This window comes from Drosophila innubila (assembly GCF_004354385.1).
Source record: "Drosophila innubila isolate TH190305 chromosome 3L unlocalized genomic scaffold, UK_Dinn_1.0 0_D_3L, whole genome shotgun sequence".
In the NCBI taxonomy this organism is placed as follows: domain Eukaryota; kingdom Metazoa; phylum Arthropoda; class Insecta; order Diptera; family Drosophilidae; genus Drosophila; species Drosophila innubila.
Genome location: NW_022995376.1, coordinates 10,085,846 through 10,099,841, shown reverse-complemented (window position 1 = coordinate 10,099,841; position 13,996 = coordinate 10,085,846). Strand labels below are relative to the sequence as shown.

Below are 13,996 nucleotides of genomic sequence, written 5' to 3'. Positions count from 1 at the left end.
GTCCTTCAAAGTAGCTGCTGTTGGTTTTGCTCTCGAGCTCTGTCTGTTCCAATTAGCAAGCGACCCATTTGTGCGAAAATGCAAAAGAAAATTATGATTGCCATTAGAAGATGGTGAAGAAGAAGACGAAGTAAAGAAGCTAAAAGTGTGTGTGCACGTGGCATTGTGAATGCCATTGCTCCAATTGTAAATAAGTGTGGAATATTCAAAACGTATTCATTGTGCAAGGCAAATGCATTTGCAAATCCTTTCATGGCCGAGGTCAAAACTATTAGTGCACATCCAATTTGTGATAATATTTGAAACATTTGAGACACTCTCGGCAGCAAAACCTGTTAACAATTTATTAAATCGTCTATTTAAGCAAGTCGCCGTGTTGGCCATTCATTTAAACTGTCAAATTTTCTAAATGCATTTCTGTCATTCGTCGTTCCTCCTCGACTATATTCATATTCATATAATCGGCAGACAGTTTGTCTGCTCATCTATCTGTCTGGGGATATGGGAACTATTTGAAAATGTTGTTATATGTTGTTGAATAAATGACAAAGTGATTTGATTTACACTTTTTTTTAACTTTCCAATTCTGTTTTAATAGATTTTTTTTAATGGTTCCATTAAAATTGTTTTTAATTGTTATGAATTTCGTAAATAAACAATTAAACTACAAGGCAATGTATATTTAGAGTCTTTTTACAACTTGTGTTCTTTGTATATCATTATTACAGATGATTTTCAAAAATTTTATAAAATGGCAAGCAACATCTATAACAATTAAATCTTCTGAAATCATAATTTATTATTAATTAAGCACGTGAAAATGTGTACAAATGCGCAATAGGAAATTAAACAATTTTTAATTATTTAACGAGTCAATTATACGTTTGGAATATTAATGGCTGCTCATGAAACAGAATTATTTTCCAAATATAACGAAAACAGCCCGGTGAGCTAAGTAAGCCACTGCATGCCCACTTCTGGTATAAAATATGAGAAAATTACTTAAATTTCCCCTTCTTTTAAGTCTGGCAGCATATTTTACATTATTTTTCTTAAGTAACAATATTTTGCATATATTGTGAAAGTTTCCAAAGATTCGTTTAATAATACCAAGAGTTGCACTTATAGATAGTATACAGTCAGTTGGTCGTTTGATGTCTTCTAAATCCGTTTGCCTAAACATTTCGAGCATTGACGCTGATTGACGATGTCAAGTGTTTAAGCCATAAAAATACATATTTATACATAAGACTCGTACTACTTGAGTATAGCTAAAGCTATTAAACACTTTCACAATGCATGTTTCACACAACAAATTGGTCACTTAGAAACAGCAACAACAACATCAACAATTCAGACATCTATTCGCGCACACGTACATTGAACTTTGTTTGAGAATCGAATGCAAAAGTAAAAATGAAGAAATATAAATAAAAATTGTACAACATTTGCGCCGCATTTGTCGCTAAATTTAAACATTTTGTGAAATTTTGCAATTGCAGTTTCGGTTTAAAAGCATTTGTTTCCTCATTCCCTGCCGGCTGCACTTTCTACCATTTGGGAGGGGAACGTTTCGAGGGTGAGAGAATATTGGGGAAAGCGGGGGAAAATGATGTTGGCATCGTCATGGACTATTTTTAGACAATACTTTTGGCCTAGTTATGAAATGTACATCTAGGGGAACAAAAACATGGAAGAACTTTTAAATGTAAATTTAAACTCTTCAAACTCTCTCTTCCTCTTTAAAAGACTCCTTAACTTGTTTGCTCTCTCTGTGTATGTTGCTGACATGTGTCACGTGTCGTTGACTGTTTCGCCTTTTGGCCCAGTTGCTGCGACTGGGCTGCATCAGCTGACCCCAGCATAGTTTATACTTTTGCGTCTCGGACATTGGGCCAAATACGTGTGCGATTTACTAAATTTAGATGGCAACACACAGGTGAAACATAAATACACATACACACACATTAAACAGCATGCTGTGTGCGCAATTCAAGTGAAAAAAGTCCAATTTGCTGCCAAGGCTCCCAACAGCAGTCGCAGCAGATTTTCCAACTCTTTGTTTTCCTACAAATTATAATAATAATTTATATTCAACAATTTTTCCGGCTTTTCAATGCGTGCCTTGTGTTCTCTTCCACGTATGCTGATTTCTCTTAATTTGAGTTTCTCGCTCTCTTGCGTTTTATTTCTGATCGTGCGCCAAGTTTTCGGTTTTCGAATAAAACATTTCAATACTTTGTTGGGTAGCCACAGTTGAGTTTTGTACGTCTAGCGCAACGGATCAACGGATCAGCCACAATAATTTCCACAGATCAAAAACATCTGCAACATCTACAACAACATCAACAACAGTTCAAATTAAATACTGTTTTTAAGTAATTTACAATTAATTACACCCGAGTGCATTGACAAAACCACAAAAGCGCTTGTCAAACGTGTCAAAAATATGTGAATTGCAATATTCGCTATCAGTTTACCAGAGACTCGAGATTCGAGACTCTCTAGAGGCACTCGAGAAGAGACTCTTCCCCACAAGCGGGGGCAACTTTTATTGTTGCCAGTTAAAACGCGTTGTTGCCTTTTTTAGAGAATTGCGCACAAATTTTTGGATATTTCAAGTTGTTCGTCTTTGAGTCGACTCCAAATATGGTCAAATATTTTGATCACTATTTAATTTGATTTCGTGCGCACTGCATAAAGTTTGTTTGGTTAAAGGTTAAAGTTCAAGTTAAATTATAAATTGCATTCTAGAAATAATTGCAAAAGTTTTAGAGATAAACTGCAAATTGTCGTCAAGAGTCCTATCTTTTTCACGATTTATATCTTTAAATTACTTCAAGTTATTTCATTCATAAAAATTGATATAAAATATTTTAGCTTCATTAGGAATACATTTTTTTATAAAGATTGTTATATTTTATTTCAATACATCTAAATATCCATTCAAAATTTGTATAAACAAATTTAATTTAATTTTTTCATCGCTTTTAGTAGTATTATTTATATGCCATTTCATAATCCCTTAATACTTGCTCCTTGATCTTGACATCAATTTATGTAGCCATGACACAACACAAATTTTGGGAAAAGTTTTATGTCTTATTAGCCAAGCTACATTGCGGAATTACCAATGGTCAGATGGGTCGTAAAAGAGATATTTCCATTTTCATCTTGCAAAACGCCTCAAAACAATAAAAGTTTTCTGCTTTTGGAAAAGAACGAATAGACGATACAACGATTCATTCATGGACGCTTTCTTTGTAGATAGATGTAGATATATATATTTCAGGAAACAGACAACTCATAAATTAAATGCACTCGACATTTTGATAAAAATTAGACATTTTCATACCCAATACCAAAGATTAACAGGGTATTTTGTAACAGAAGATTGGTTAGATCTTATTAGCCTTATAATATTAAAACAGTCTGCTAAAATTGGATGTTTAGATAGATAAAATTGTGATATTATATTTTCATAATGCAGTAACAATGATATTATTGTTCAGTTTGATTTATATCTTATAGAAATAAAAAAAATTTACAGTAGTACTTATTTTGGGGTATAATTTTTAATTTTAGATGTTTAAAGAGGTTCCATTATGATTTAAATTAAATTCATATTATTTTATATGTAGTTTTTTGTAGTATAAAGGAAGTTATGTAGTGCAATTTTCCAAAAATGTATGTATTTTCTGTTTTATAACTTATCTAGTACTTTGTAAAGGGTATTTCATAGTTTATCACAGCAATATTGTTTGCTGCTCTTCATGATTGCTGTTGAACTCGCGTGGGTGAAGCATCAACTTAAAATATTAACACTGAGCGGTAAATAAATAGAACACGCCATGGATTCCCACCCAAAGATTAGTGCGTTTCTTGTATGTGTTTTCAATATTATTATTATTATTAAACGACTAGGAACAACAAAGACAGACCCCCACAGTGGAAGGTGGGGGATCTTGGGGGACTGTAGGGGAGAGTAAGATAATGTGGTTCCTTCTACCGCATTGCGGCAAAATTATAACAAAATGTCAAAATTTATGTCTTGACGTCATTTTCTTGCTCGATTGAGTTCTCTTCAAGGTGGGGGAGGGTACATAGCGGTACTAGGTGGCAACGGTGCGGCACAAATGAGAGAACCACATGTCAATATTGCGTTTTCTTTTCATATACAAAAAAAAAGATCGTTTCAGTTTTGTACAAAAGGAAATTTGTTTGTTTTTCCACTTTTGTTTATGCCAAAAATAAAAGAAAATTTACAAACATTTTTCGCTACGCTAATTGTAAAATTGGAAAATGGAAAATAAAAAAGTCCTCTCTTGCTCTTCTCCTTCATGTTCTCGTCTCTGGCAAAGCGTAATTGCAATTTATTGGTGTCGAATGATATACGAGTCGCTTTTGGACGATTAAAGAGTATACTAAAGACGTATTTTCTTTTTGTAGTTGGGTGTATATAATAAAGTGAGTGTTGGCGTGTTGGAATCATGTCCTTTCGCTCAAGATCACGCACACAGGCGCCACTCGCCAGTCGAAGGCGTTCCTTGTCCTCCAGCTCTCGAATGGGAGCCACAGGAACAGGGAGCAGCACCTCGGGGGCGTATAACTACAATGGCAGCAGCTACAACTCGCGACCATTGAGTACAGGGTATTTTCCGAGCAGCAATGGCAGTGGCAACTATCAGAGCCCCTACACTAGCATGTACAGCTCCAGGGAGAGTCTTTATGGTGGTCGTGGCACCTCTGGCTCTGGTTACGGCGGTTATTCGAATGGTAATGCGAGCAATCATTACGATTACTCCAAATATCAGCATCAGCCTGGAGGTTATTCCTCATCATCAGCATCTGCTTCAGCATCAGCATCCACATCCGCATCTGCTTCCACTTCCACATGCTCATCCGGCAGCAGCAGCACTAAAAGTAATCATAGAAATGGCAGCTACTATCAGTTGCAGGCTTCCTCAGGCAATCATCATCAGAATCACTACCATATCGTCGTCAGCAAGCATATCGGCAATTGTTATGGCAACACTAAAGCGTCTGCTCTTTCCAACTCCAATTGCACCACGACCTCTCACTCCTCCTCATCCTCGAAAGCAGCTAGCTCTGGCTACGACAATTCCTCTCGATATGGATATCCCAGTACTTCGACATCGGGCTCCTCCTATGGCAGCGATCATCGCTATGTCAGTCCCTACTCCAGCAGCTATGACAATGGTGTGACCACCGCCACGCTCAGCTTCAAATCGCCCAGTTTGAGTGCCTCTAATTCGTTCAAGTCTTCGGCCAGTGCTCGTCTGCTCAAGACCAAGTCGTTGTCCAACTCCAACAGCAGTCTCAGTACAGGATTCCCCAGCAGCAGCAGCACCACCACCAGCATCACCACGCCGAGCAGTGCTGGCGCCACTGTGGCAGCCATTGCTGCCACACGCAGCAATTCTCTGCGAGAACAGGAGCGCAAATCTCGCAATCGCACACGTTCCCGCAGCGCGGCTCAACGCTCGATTAGTGCATCCTCGGAGAAGAGCGAGGGCTATGAAGTAAGCAATCAGGGAAATCAGTATAAAGATAGTGTTGTTGTTGTAGGCAGTAAACTAATTAAAATAATGAAACTGTTATCTAATCGAACAATATTTAATTGCTCAAATCTTTATCAAATCTCTTTTATCGCATTCTCTTCTCAGAGCGGCAGTGAACGCACGTCGCGCTCTCGCACCGCAAGCACAGCAACAACAAGCGCCGCCAGCGATTCGAAGAGCACGAGCAGCAGCGACAAGGCGGAAAATGGAGACGGCATTGACTATAAGGCGCTCTGGGAAGCGGCCAAGTGAGTATTATTGGGCTAGATGACAAGTATGATTCAGGGGTAAAAACTCTAAATTTTTTCTGAATCAAAATTTTACTAACTTAAAAAATTTGATTTGTTGGTCATCACTGTGAATTTTTTCCATACTGACCCCTTGACTCTTTATCGCAAACTTTAAACAGCCATAACTTTGCGAAAACTTGACCGATTTTCATGCGGAATATCATTTTCATCATTATTTGACTTCTAAATTGATACTGCATCAAAATTTTAATCACTTAAAAAATTTAATTTTTTGGTCATCACTGTGAATTTTTTCCATACTTACCCCTTGACACTTTATCTCAAACTTCAAACAGCCATAACTTTGCCAAAACTTGACCGATTTTCATGCGGAATATCATTTTCATCATTATTTGACCTCTAAATTGATACTGCATCAAAATTAAACTATCTTTAAAAATTTTATTTTTTGGTCATCACTGTGAATTTTTTCCATACTTACCCCTTGACACTTTATCGCATACTTCAAACAGCCATAACTTTGCGAAAACTTGACCGATTTTCATGTGGAATATCATTTTCATCATTATTTGACCTCTAAATTGATACTGCATCAAAATTTTAATCACTCAAAAAATTTCATTTTTTGGTCATCACTGTGAATTTTTTCCATACTTACCCCTTGACACTTTATCGCATACTTCAAACAGCCATAACTTTGCGAAAACTTGACCGATTTTCATGTGGAATATCATTTTCATCATTATTTGACCTCTAAATTGATACTGCATCAAAATTAAACTATCTTTAAAAATTTTATTTTTTGGTCATCACTGTGAATTTTTTCCATACTTACCCCTTGACACTTTATCTCAAACTTCAAACAGCCATAACTTTGCCAAAACTTGACCGATTTTCATGCGGAATATCATTTTCATCATTATTTGACTTCTAAATTGATACTGCATCAAAATTTTAATCACTTAAAAAATTTAATTTTTTGGTCATCACTGTGAATTTTTCCATACTTACCCCTTGACACTTTATCTCAAACTTCAAACAGCCATAACTTTGCCAAAACTTGACCGATTTTCATGCGGAATATCATTTTCATCATTATTTGACCTCTAAATTGATACTGCATCAAAATTAAACTATCTTTAAAATTTTATTTTTTGGTCATCACTGTGAATTTTTCCATACTTACCCTTGACACTTTATCGCATACTTCAAACAGCCATAACTTTGCGAAAACTTGACCGATTTTCATGTGGAATATCATTTTCATCATTATTTGACCTCTAAATTGATACTGCATCAAAATTAAACTATCTTTAAAAATTTTATTTTTTGGTCATCACTGTGAATTTTTTCCATACTTACCCCTTGACACTTTATCGCATACTTCAAACAGCCATAACTTTGCGAAAACTTGACCGATTTTCATGTGGAATATCATTTTCATCATTATTTGACCTCTAAATTGATACTGCATCAAAATTTTAATCACTCAAAATTTAATTTTTGGTCATCACTGTGAATTTTTTCCATACTTACCCCTTGACACTTTATCGCATACTTCAAACAGCCATAACTTTGCCAAAACTTGACCGATTTTCATGCGGAATATCATTTTCATCATTATTTGACCTCTAAATTGATACTGCATCAAAATTAAACTATCTTTAAAAATTTTATTTTTTGGTCATCACTGTGAATTTTTCCATACTTACCCCTTGACACTTTATCGCATACTTCAAACAGCCATAACTTTGCGAAAACTTGACCGATTTTCATGTGGAATATCATTTTCATCATTATTTGACCTCTAAATTGATACTGCATCAAAATTTTAATCACTCAAAAAATTTAATTTTTTGGTCATCACTGTGAATTTTTTCCATACTTACCCCTTGACACTTTATCGCATACTTCAAACAGCCATAACTTTGCGAAAACTTGACCGATTTTCATGTGGAATATCATTTTCATCATTATTTGACCTCTAAATTGATACTGCATCAAAATTAAACTATCTTTAAAAATTTTATTTTTTTGGTCATCACTGTGAATTTTTCCATACTTACCCTTTGACACTTTATCGCATACTTCAAACAGCCATAACTTTGCAAAACTTGACCGATTTTCATGCGGAATATCATTTTCATCATTATTTGACCTCTAAATTGATACTGCATCAAAATTAAACTATCTTTAAAAATTTTATTTTTTGGTCATCACTGTGAATTTTTTCCATACTTACCCCTTGACACTTTATCGCATACTTCAAACAGCCATAACTTTGCCAAAACTTGACCGATTTTCATGCGGAATATCATTTTCATCATTATTTGACCTCTAAATTGATACTGCATCAAAATTAAACTATCTTTAAAAATTTTATTTTTTGGTCATCACTGTGAATTTTTTCCATACTTACCCCTTGACACTTTATCGCATACTTCAAACAGCCATAACTTTGCCAAAACTTGACCGATTTTCATGCGGAATATCATTTTCATCATTATTTGACCTCTAAATTGATACTGCATCAAAATTTTATTAACTTAAAAAATTGAATTTTCGGTCATCACTGTGAATATTTTCCATACTTACGAAGCAGATCTTATAAAGCCTTAATAGCTAGTATTTTATTCCGTCCAAGTCTTAGTATCTAGTTTAAATGAAAATCACCTTGTTGCATAGTTTTAAACACAATTAATGTGAGAAAATAGAAATACTGACATCTTATCTTACCGACACACCACACTTTCTCTCTTTATTTTCATCTCTTTTGTAGAATGGAGAACGACAAACTCAAGCAAATGCTCAAGCAGAAGGACGACGAAGTTGTACAGACGCGTGCGACGCTCGAACGCTTTGCCAATGCCGTAAGTAAACAGCCTAACATGCCACGCCCACAATAGCCTACTACTCTACTTAATAAAAATACATATAAACTCTTTAAAAAAAGCAAAACTAAAGAAAAGAACAAAAAAAAAACTCTCAGCAGTAACAAACAAAACAACACACAAACCAAAAGCCGTTACACAACTATATCTCTCTTTTCCAATACACTCCACTCTCAACGTCTGTTTGTGGCCTCTATTTACTCTATCGCTCGCTCTCACTCTGACTGTCTCTTTGCTATAACACCCAAACATTCAGAAAAACTCTGCCTGCTATATACCAATAATATACCAAATACTCGGCAACTCTGTTACATCTCCTTCAATGTTATTTGGACTAAGCTCAACCAAAATTTAGCCCGCTTGCCGCTCGCGCTCTGTTTCTTACGCTCTCGCTCTCTGTTTCTATACAAGCCAATAAAAAAAAACCACCCAAAAACAACACTAGTACAACTGATCAACAATAGTAACAGTAAGACACGATACCGTTACCACTCATCCTTAATACTTTTTAAAATTAAAAAAAAAAAAAAAAAAAAAATGGAATGCAAATGTAAAACAAACCCAAAATTTGTTTCATTTTCATTTCACATTCGCAGACAACTAAAAATTCACTCTCTGAGATTGAGAAGCGTGAAAGAAGAGCTATGGAACGCAAGCTTTCCGAATTGGAAGAAGAGCTCAAGGTAATTACAAATAGTGTTCCCATCCTAACTATTCCCAAAAAGAACAAAACAAAAAAAAACCGTTAACGTCTTGTGCCTGTATGATGTTTGTGTTTTATAAAGAGTTCCCGTACCAGGTATCGCAAATCTATTTCGTTAGATGCCTTCACAAGATCTCTGCCAACATATTGAATTGTTTTTTGTTTTTCTGCTTTTATTTTATAATTTAATTTTCTTAAGTTTTTTACTCCGTTTATTTTTGTTTGTTTTACCTGCCGCATGTTGTACGAGTTGAGACTTAAAGGTCCTCTTTAATAAAAAATGAACTACCCTACCTTACCACGTCAACTGTTAATTTTCACCTAGCATTAACTGTAACCATTTGAAGCACTAGTAACCGTTATCCCAGTCAGCCCAAAGTTGAAAGACCTGTACAAACAAATATAGTATCTGTATATTCCTTTTATCATCTCGCTTTATATTTTTGGCCAATTTTGCAATTACTTTGTGGATGTGTTTTAACGGCACAGTTGCAATTGACTTAAAAAAGAATTATTATTACCATTAGTTTCATTTTCTACTAGTGATAGCTTATTTATTTTTTTTGAAAACCTTCCCAAAATCCAATAAATGTCACCTGTACATACATTTTATCATGTGTAAAAAACATACATATTCATCGTGTATTTTGTTTTTCTAGTCATCATAAAACAACTCCGAAAACATGAATTCATCAATTTTACAATAAATTTGTCCATTTTGTTGCACTTTTCTATAACTGTCACTCTCTGTCATTGTCATTGTTGTTGTCGCCATTGTCATTCATCCATTCACTCACTCACTCTCACTCGCTCTATCGTCAATCATTTTGTTATGATTTGGTCACACTCCCATGCGTTATACGTTTACGTTATTCGTTTTACGTTAATCATTTGGCGTGCTCTCTTTAGTGCGTTCATTTCGAAAAGCAAAAACAAATAAAACGCTCACTCAAATTATGTTTTTCTTTTCTCTCTCTCTCTCTTCCCACGCGCGCCTCATCCATCTAATCAAATACGAAATATCGAAAAACCAAAACATATAACATGAAAACAAAAAAAACAACAAAAATATATATATCAAAACATGCGTTTTGTTTTGTATTTTTTTTTTCTTCTTTCTTGCTGTTGTGTCGTTTTAGCTCTTGCAGAAGCTAAAGACTGAGAACGACCGTCTGCGTGCGGAGAATCGTGCACTCACGCGAGTTGTCTCTAAGTTGACCACCTCGGCACAGAGTCAACTGGCCAAAAGCAAATAGGCTTCTTCTATCGAGAGTTGAATCATTTTGTTAGCATCACACGGCGACAATATCGCTCGAATATCGTAATCGTACTCGTACTCGTTATCGTAATCGCAATCGTTATCGTTTCTATATACTTCTATACCATATACTCGTACAGCATACATACAATACAATACAAACGTACATTACATACTCGTACATAGTTAATTACAATATCGTAAATATTATATCGTAAACTGGGACAACAATTGATACTATATACAACTTATTAGACTTTAATAATAATATACGTGTACTTATTACTACATAAATACTATACTATATAAACAATATAAACATTTGCATTGTTATTGAGCGCAACGTATAACAACAATTAAATGTATTTTCTAGCTTAATTAAGGTCACGATTTTTGGTGCACATTTTCATAAATACTCAAAATTTGGCAGGCAATTTCTATTTTTGCACCACTGTACTATTAGCTTAAAAGAAATTTACAAAAAGATTTATAGTTAAAATTTTGGGAATTAATATTGTATTAGAAAAATTAATGAAAAAATAATTACATGCTCAGTTTATATCAGCAAAATATCGGTACAAGAATATAACACAACATATGGCAAACAATATACCCACAAATATCGCAAATACTCGTATAATCGAATAATCAAAAAGTACATCAAAAGTAAAAAATTAGAAAAAGAAAAACAAAAAGAAAAGAAAACTCTACAAAACTCACGAAAGGAACTCGATCAACTCAACTCAACAGCAGCAACGATTGTGGCACCAGCATTAGCACCACCAAGCACCACCAGCACATTTCTTCAGTTCTTATATGCAGTGAGCTTAACGGTAAATGTCCAACCACTGAACACCTGACACCACACAGACGTGTGCCACATAAGAACCTGCGTCATATATGAGCTGGCTGTTGTTGTTTTTTTTTTTGTTTGTTGTTGCATAATAAATAAATCAACAAATATTTAAGCAATCTTAACTTTTAATTGTACTATCTGAAAGTGTTTCGAAATTATTTATACAAAATTTTCAATTTGCCTTAGATCGACTTATTTCGATATCTATAACATAAACTAGAAAAATTTAATGTTTTGAAGCACTCGACTGTAAATACCTGTCTATGTATAATTTATATTAAACCTATAACTATAATTATAAAAAAAATGGTTCCCATGTTGTTAATATTGTTAAAAGTTTTGCTGAAATTTATTCTTAATGTGTGTGTTTTGATCTAGTTGGATAAAATTATACTATATCCGAGTTATATCAATAAACGTTTTGCCCAATTGTCGTTCTTTTGAAAGCTGTTTATTGTTTATTGTCTTTTGCGATTTATCGATATTGCTATATAGCTCAAGGCCCAAGAATTGTGGCTCTGGGTTCTTCATTCTACATTTAGTATCAGCATTTCAACTCCTAAGTATTTCGCTTATCGTACATGTGTCATTATAAAACACATCTTCAGTCTTTTTTGGGGGTGAGGAAGGGGAAATTGTCATATATATAAAGATTCCACTCGTATTTGGCTATGTTTATGCATGTTTTTAGGGCGTGTTCTTGTTCTTATATTCAATTTGGAGGTACTAGAGATACTTTTAACTAATTTTGTTTGTTGTTGTTCTTGTTGTTGCTGATGCTGAGATGCTTTCAGTTAGAGCAACCCCAACTAAACCGCATGAATTTATTAATTTAATACTCTGCCCGACCCCTTAAAGTCTATGACTAAATGTGCTAGTTGCATTAACTATGTTTATTAATTTGAAACTAATTTCTTTTTGATTTTCTTTTAATTTTTTCCTGCACAATCCGATAATATCCCCAAAAATAAAACAACAGCAACTTGATGTCTACAAGTCGGATAATCATCGCCTGAAGGAGGAGAACGCTGCGTTGATTAGAGTAATTAGTAAATTAAGTAAATGAAATTATGTTTTAACTTAAATTTACTCGCGCCTTTATCAACAATACCAACAAAATAAAAGCAACAATTTCATTGAAGCGATCCGTCGACGCTGGCAAAAGGAAATTAAATTAACTAAATTATATGTAGAACGGAAAAGGAGGCAGAAAGATGAAAAGAAGGGAAAGATTTGTTTATACAATAATATTACTATTATTATTATGATTATTATTATTATTATTTTTGTGTGTTTAGGCATTTAAGCGCTAGATGAAACCATGTTTCGAAAATCGTTGAAAATTGTTTGTTTTTTTCTTTAATTTTTCTCTTTCTCTTCGTCTCTCTTCCATAATAAATATTATATTGAAAGAATGAAAATTCATTTTATGTATTTGGTCAAATTATAAACGAATAGAAAAAATTATAAACAAGAAAACCTAATTATAATTATGAATGTTGTATAACGGATAATTTCAAATAAAAAAAGGAAAACAAACAAAACCTTTAAATACAAACGAAAAAAAAACTGAGAACATATTCATCAAATGAGCCCTAGTTACAGATTAGTTTAACTATATAAAATACATATTTAAACATATATATTTTTCATATATACATTCACTCACACACACAAACATAAATTATATACATATACACACACACATACATACATATTTGAAGGAAAACAAGAAAGTTTGTGAGAAATGTTTTGAAACCAGCCCACGCAACAACAACTTACTAATTGTAACGCTGTAATTTGTTTTTTAAAAAACTTAAAACTCATTTAGTTATAAACAATAAACATGTAATCAATCAGTGTTAAAACTTTAGTTATATGCATATGCAATATTTAAGCATTGATAAACCAGCTATGCAACTGGAATCTGAGATACAGTATCTTATATTAAAACTGGCGCTCTATAAATGCATACAAATGTTATATGCCACATAATGTTGCATATGTGTATGAAACGATTTAATTGATTATTATGTTAACTTTAGTTGTTCACTTTGAAACGTATTATATATACCGTACTATACTTATTTGACTTTCGCTTATACATATATAATTGTAATGAAACACATGATCATACGCATATTTCTGTTATTTATTAAATTCGTTTAAGAGATTTTGTGTTACTCGTGAAAGAAATACGATAAACAACAAACTGAAAAACAAAAATACATATGAAAAAAAGAAAACAAAAAAAAGCAAGTGAAATGTGTAATATGTAAAATTGTGAGAAAATATTTAAGAAAATTTGATTCAAATACGAAACTTAATAAATGTGATCGCAAAGTAAAATTTCATTTGTCTTCTTTTTATTTAAGTGAACGATTATCATGCTCTACGGTATCAAGATCCAGTGGAGAATATATTACAATTTATCTTTTGTTTGAAGCATTATTCT

At 33.6% G+C, this 13,996-nt stretch overlaps 1 protein-coding gene across 21 annotated transcripts in view; it reads left to right on the top strand.

Annotated features, from left to right (window-relative positions):
- The window catches only part of LOC117786404 (protein phosphatase 1 regulatory subunit 12A), a 32,950-nt gene extending 19,060 nt beyond the window's left edge, over window positions 1-13,890 (top strand). For 14 of the 21 annotated variants that reach the window (XM_034624627.1, XM_034624626.1, XM_034624625.1 and 11 more), the window contains 4 exons: window positions 5,688-5,830; window positions 8,613-8,703; window positions 9,321-9,407; window positions 10,567-11,983. In XM_034624627.1, coding sequence (XP_034480518.1) covers window positions 5,688-5,830; window positions 8,613-8,703; window positions 9,321-9,407; window positions 10,567-10,683 — 438 coding nt within the window. In that variant the 3' untranslated portion in view covers window positions 10,684-11,983. Of the gene's footprint in view, window positions 1-2,129; window positions 2,379-4,449; window positions 4,777-5,103; window positions 5,544-5,687; window positions 5,831-8,612; window positions 8,704-9,320; window positions 9,408-10,566; window positions 11,984-12,520 lie in introns of those variants that run through there. The other 7 variants (XM_034624643.1, XM_034624631.1, XM_034624640.1 and 4 more) reach the window with 6 other exon arrangements.
- The last annotated feature ends 106 nt before the right edge of the window (window positions 13,891-13,996 follow it).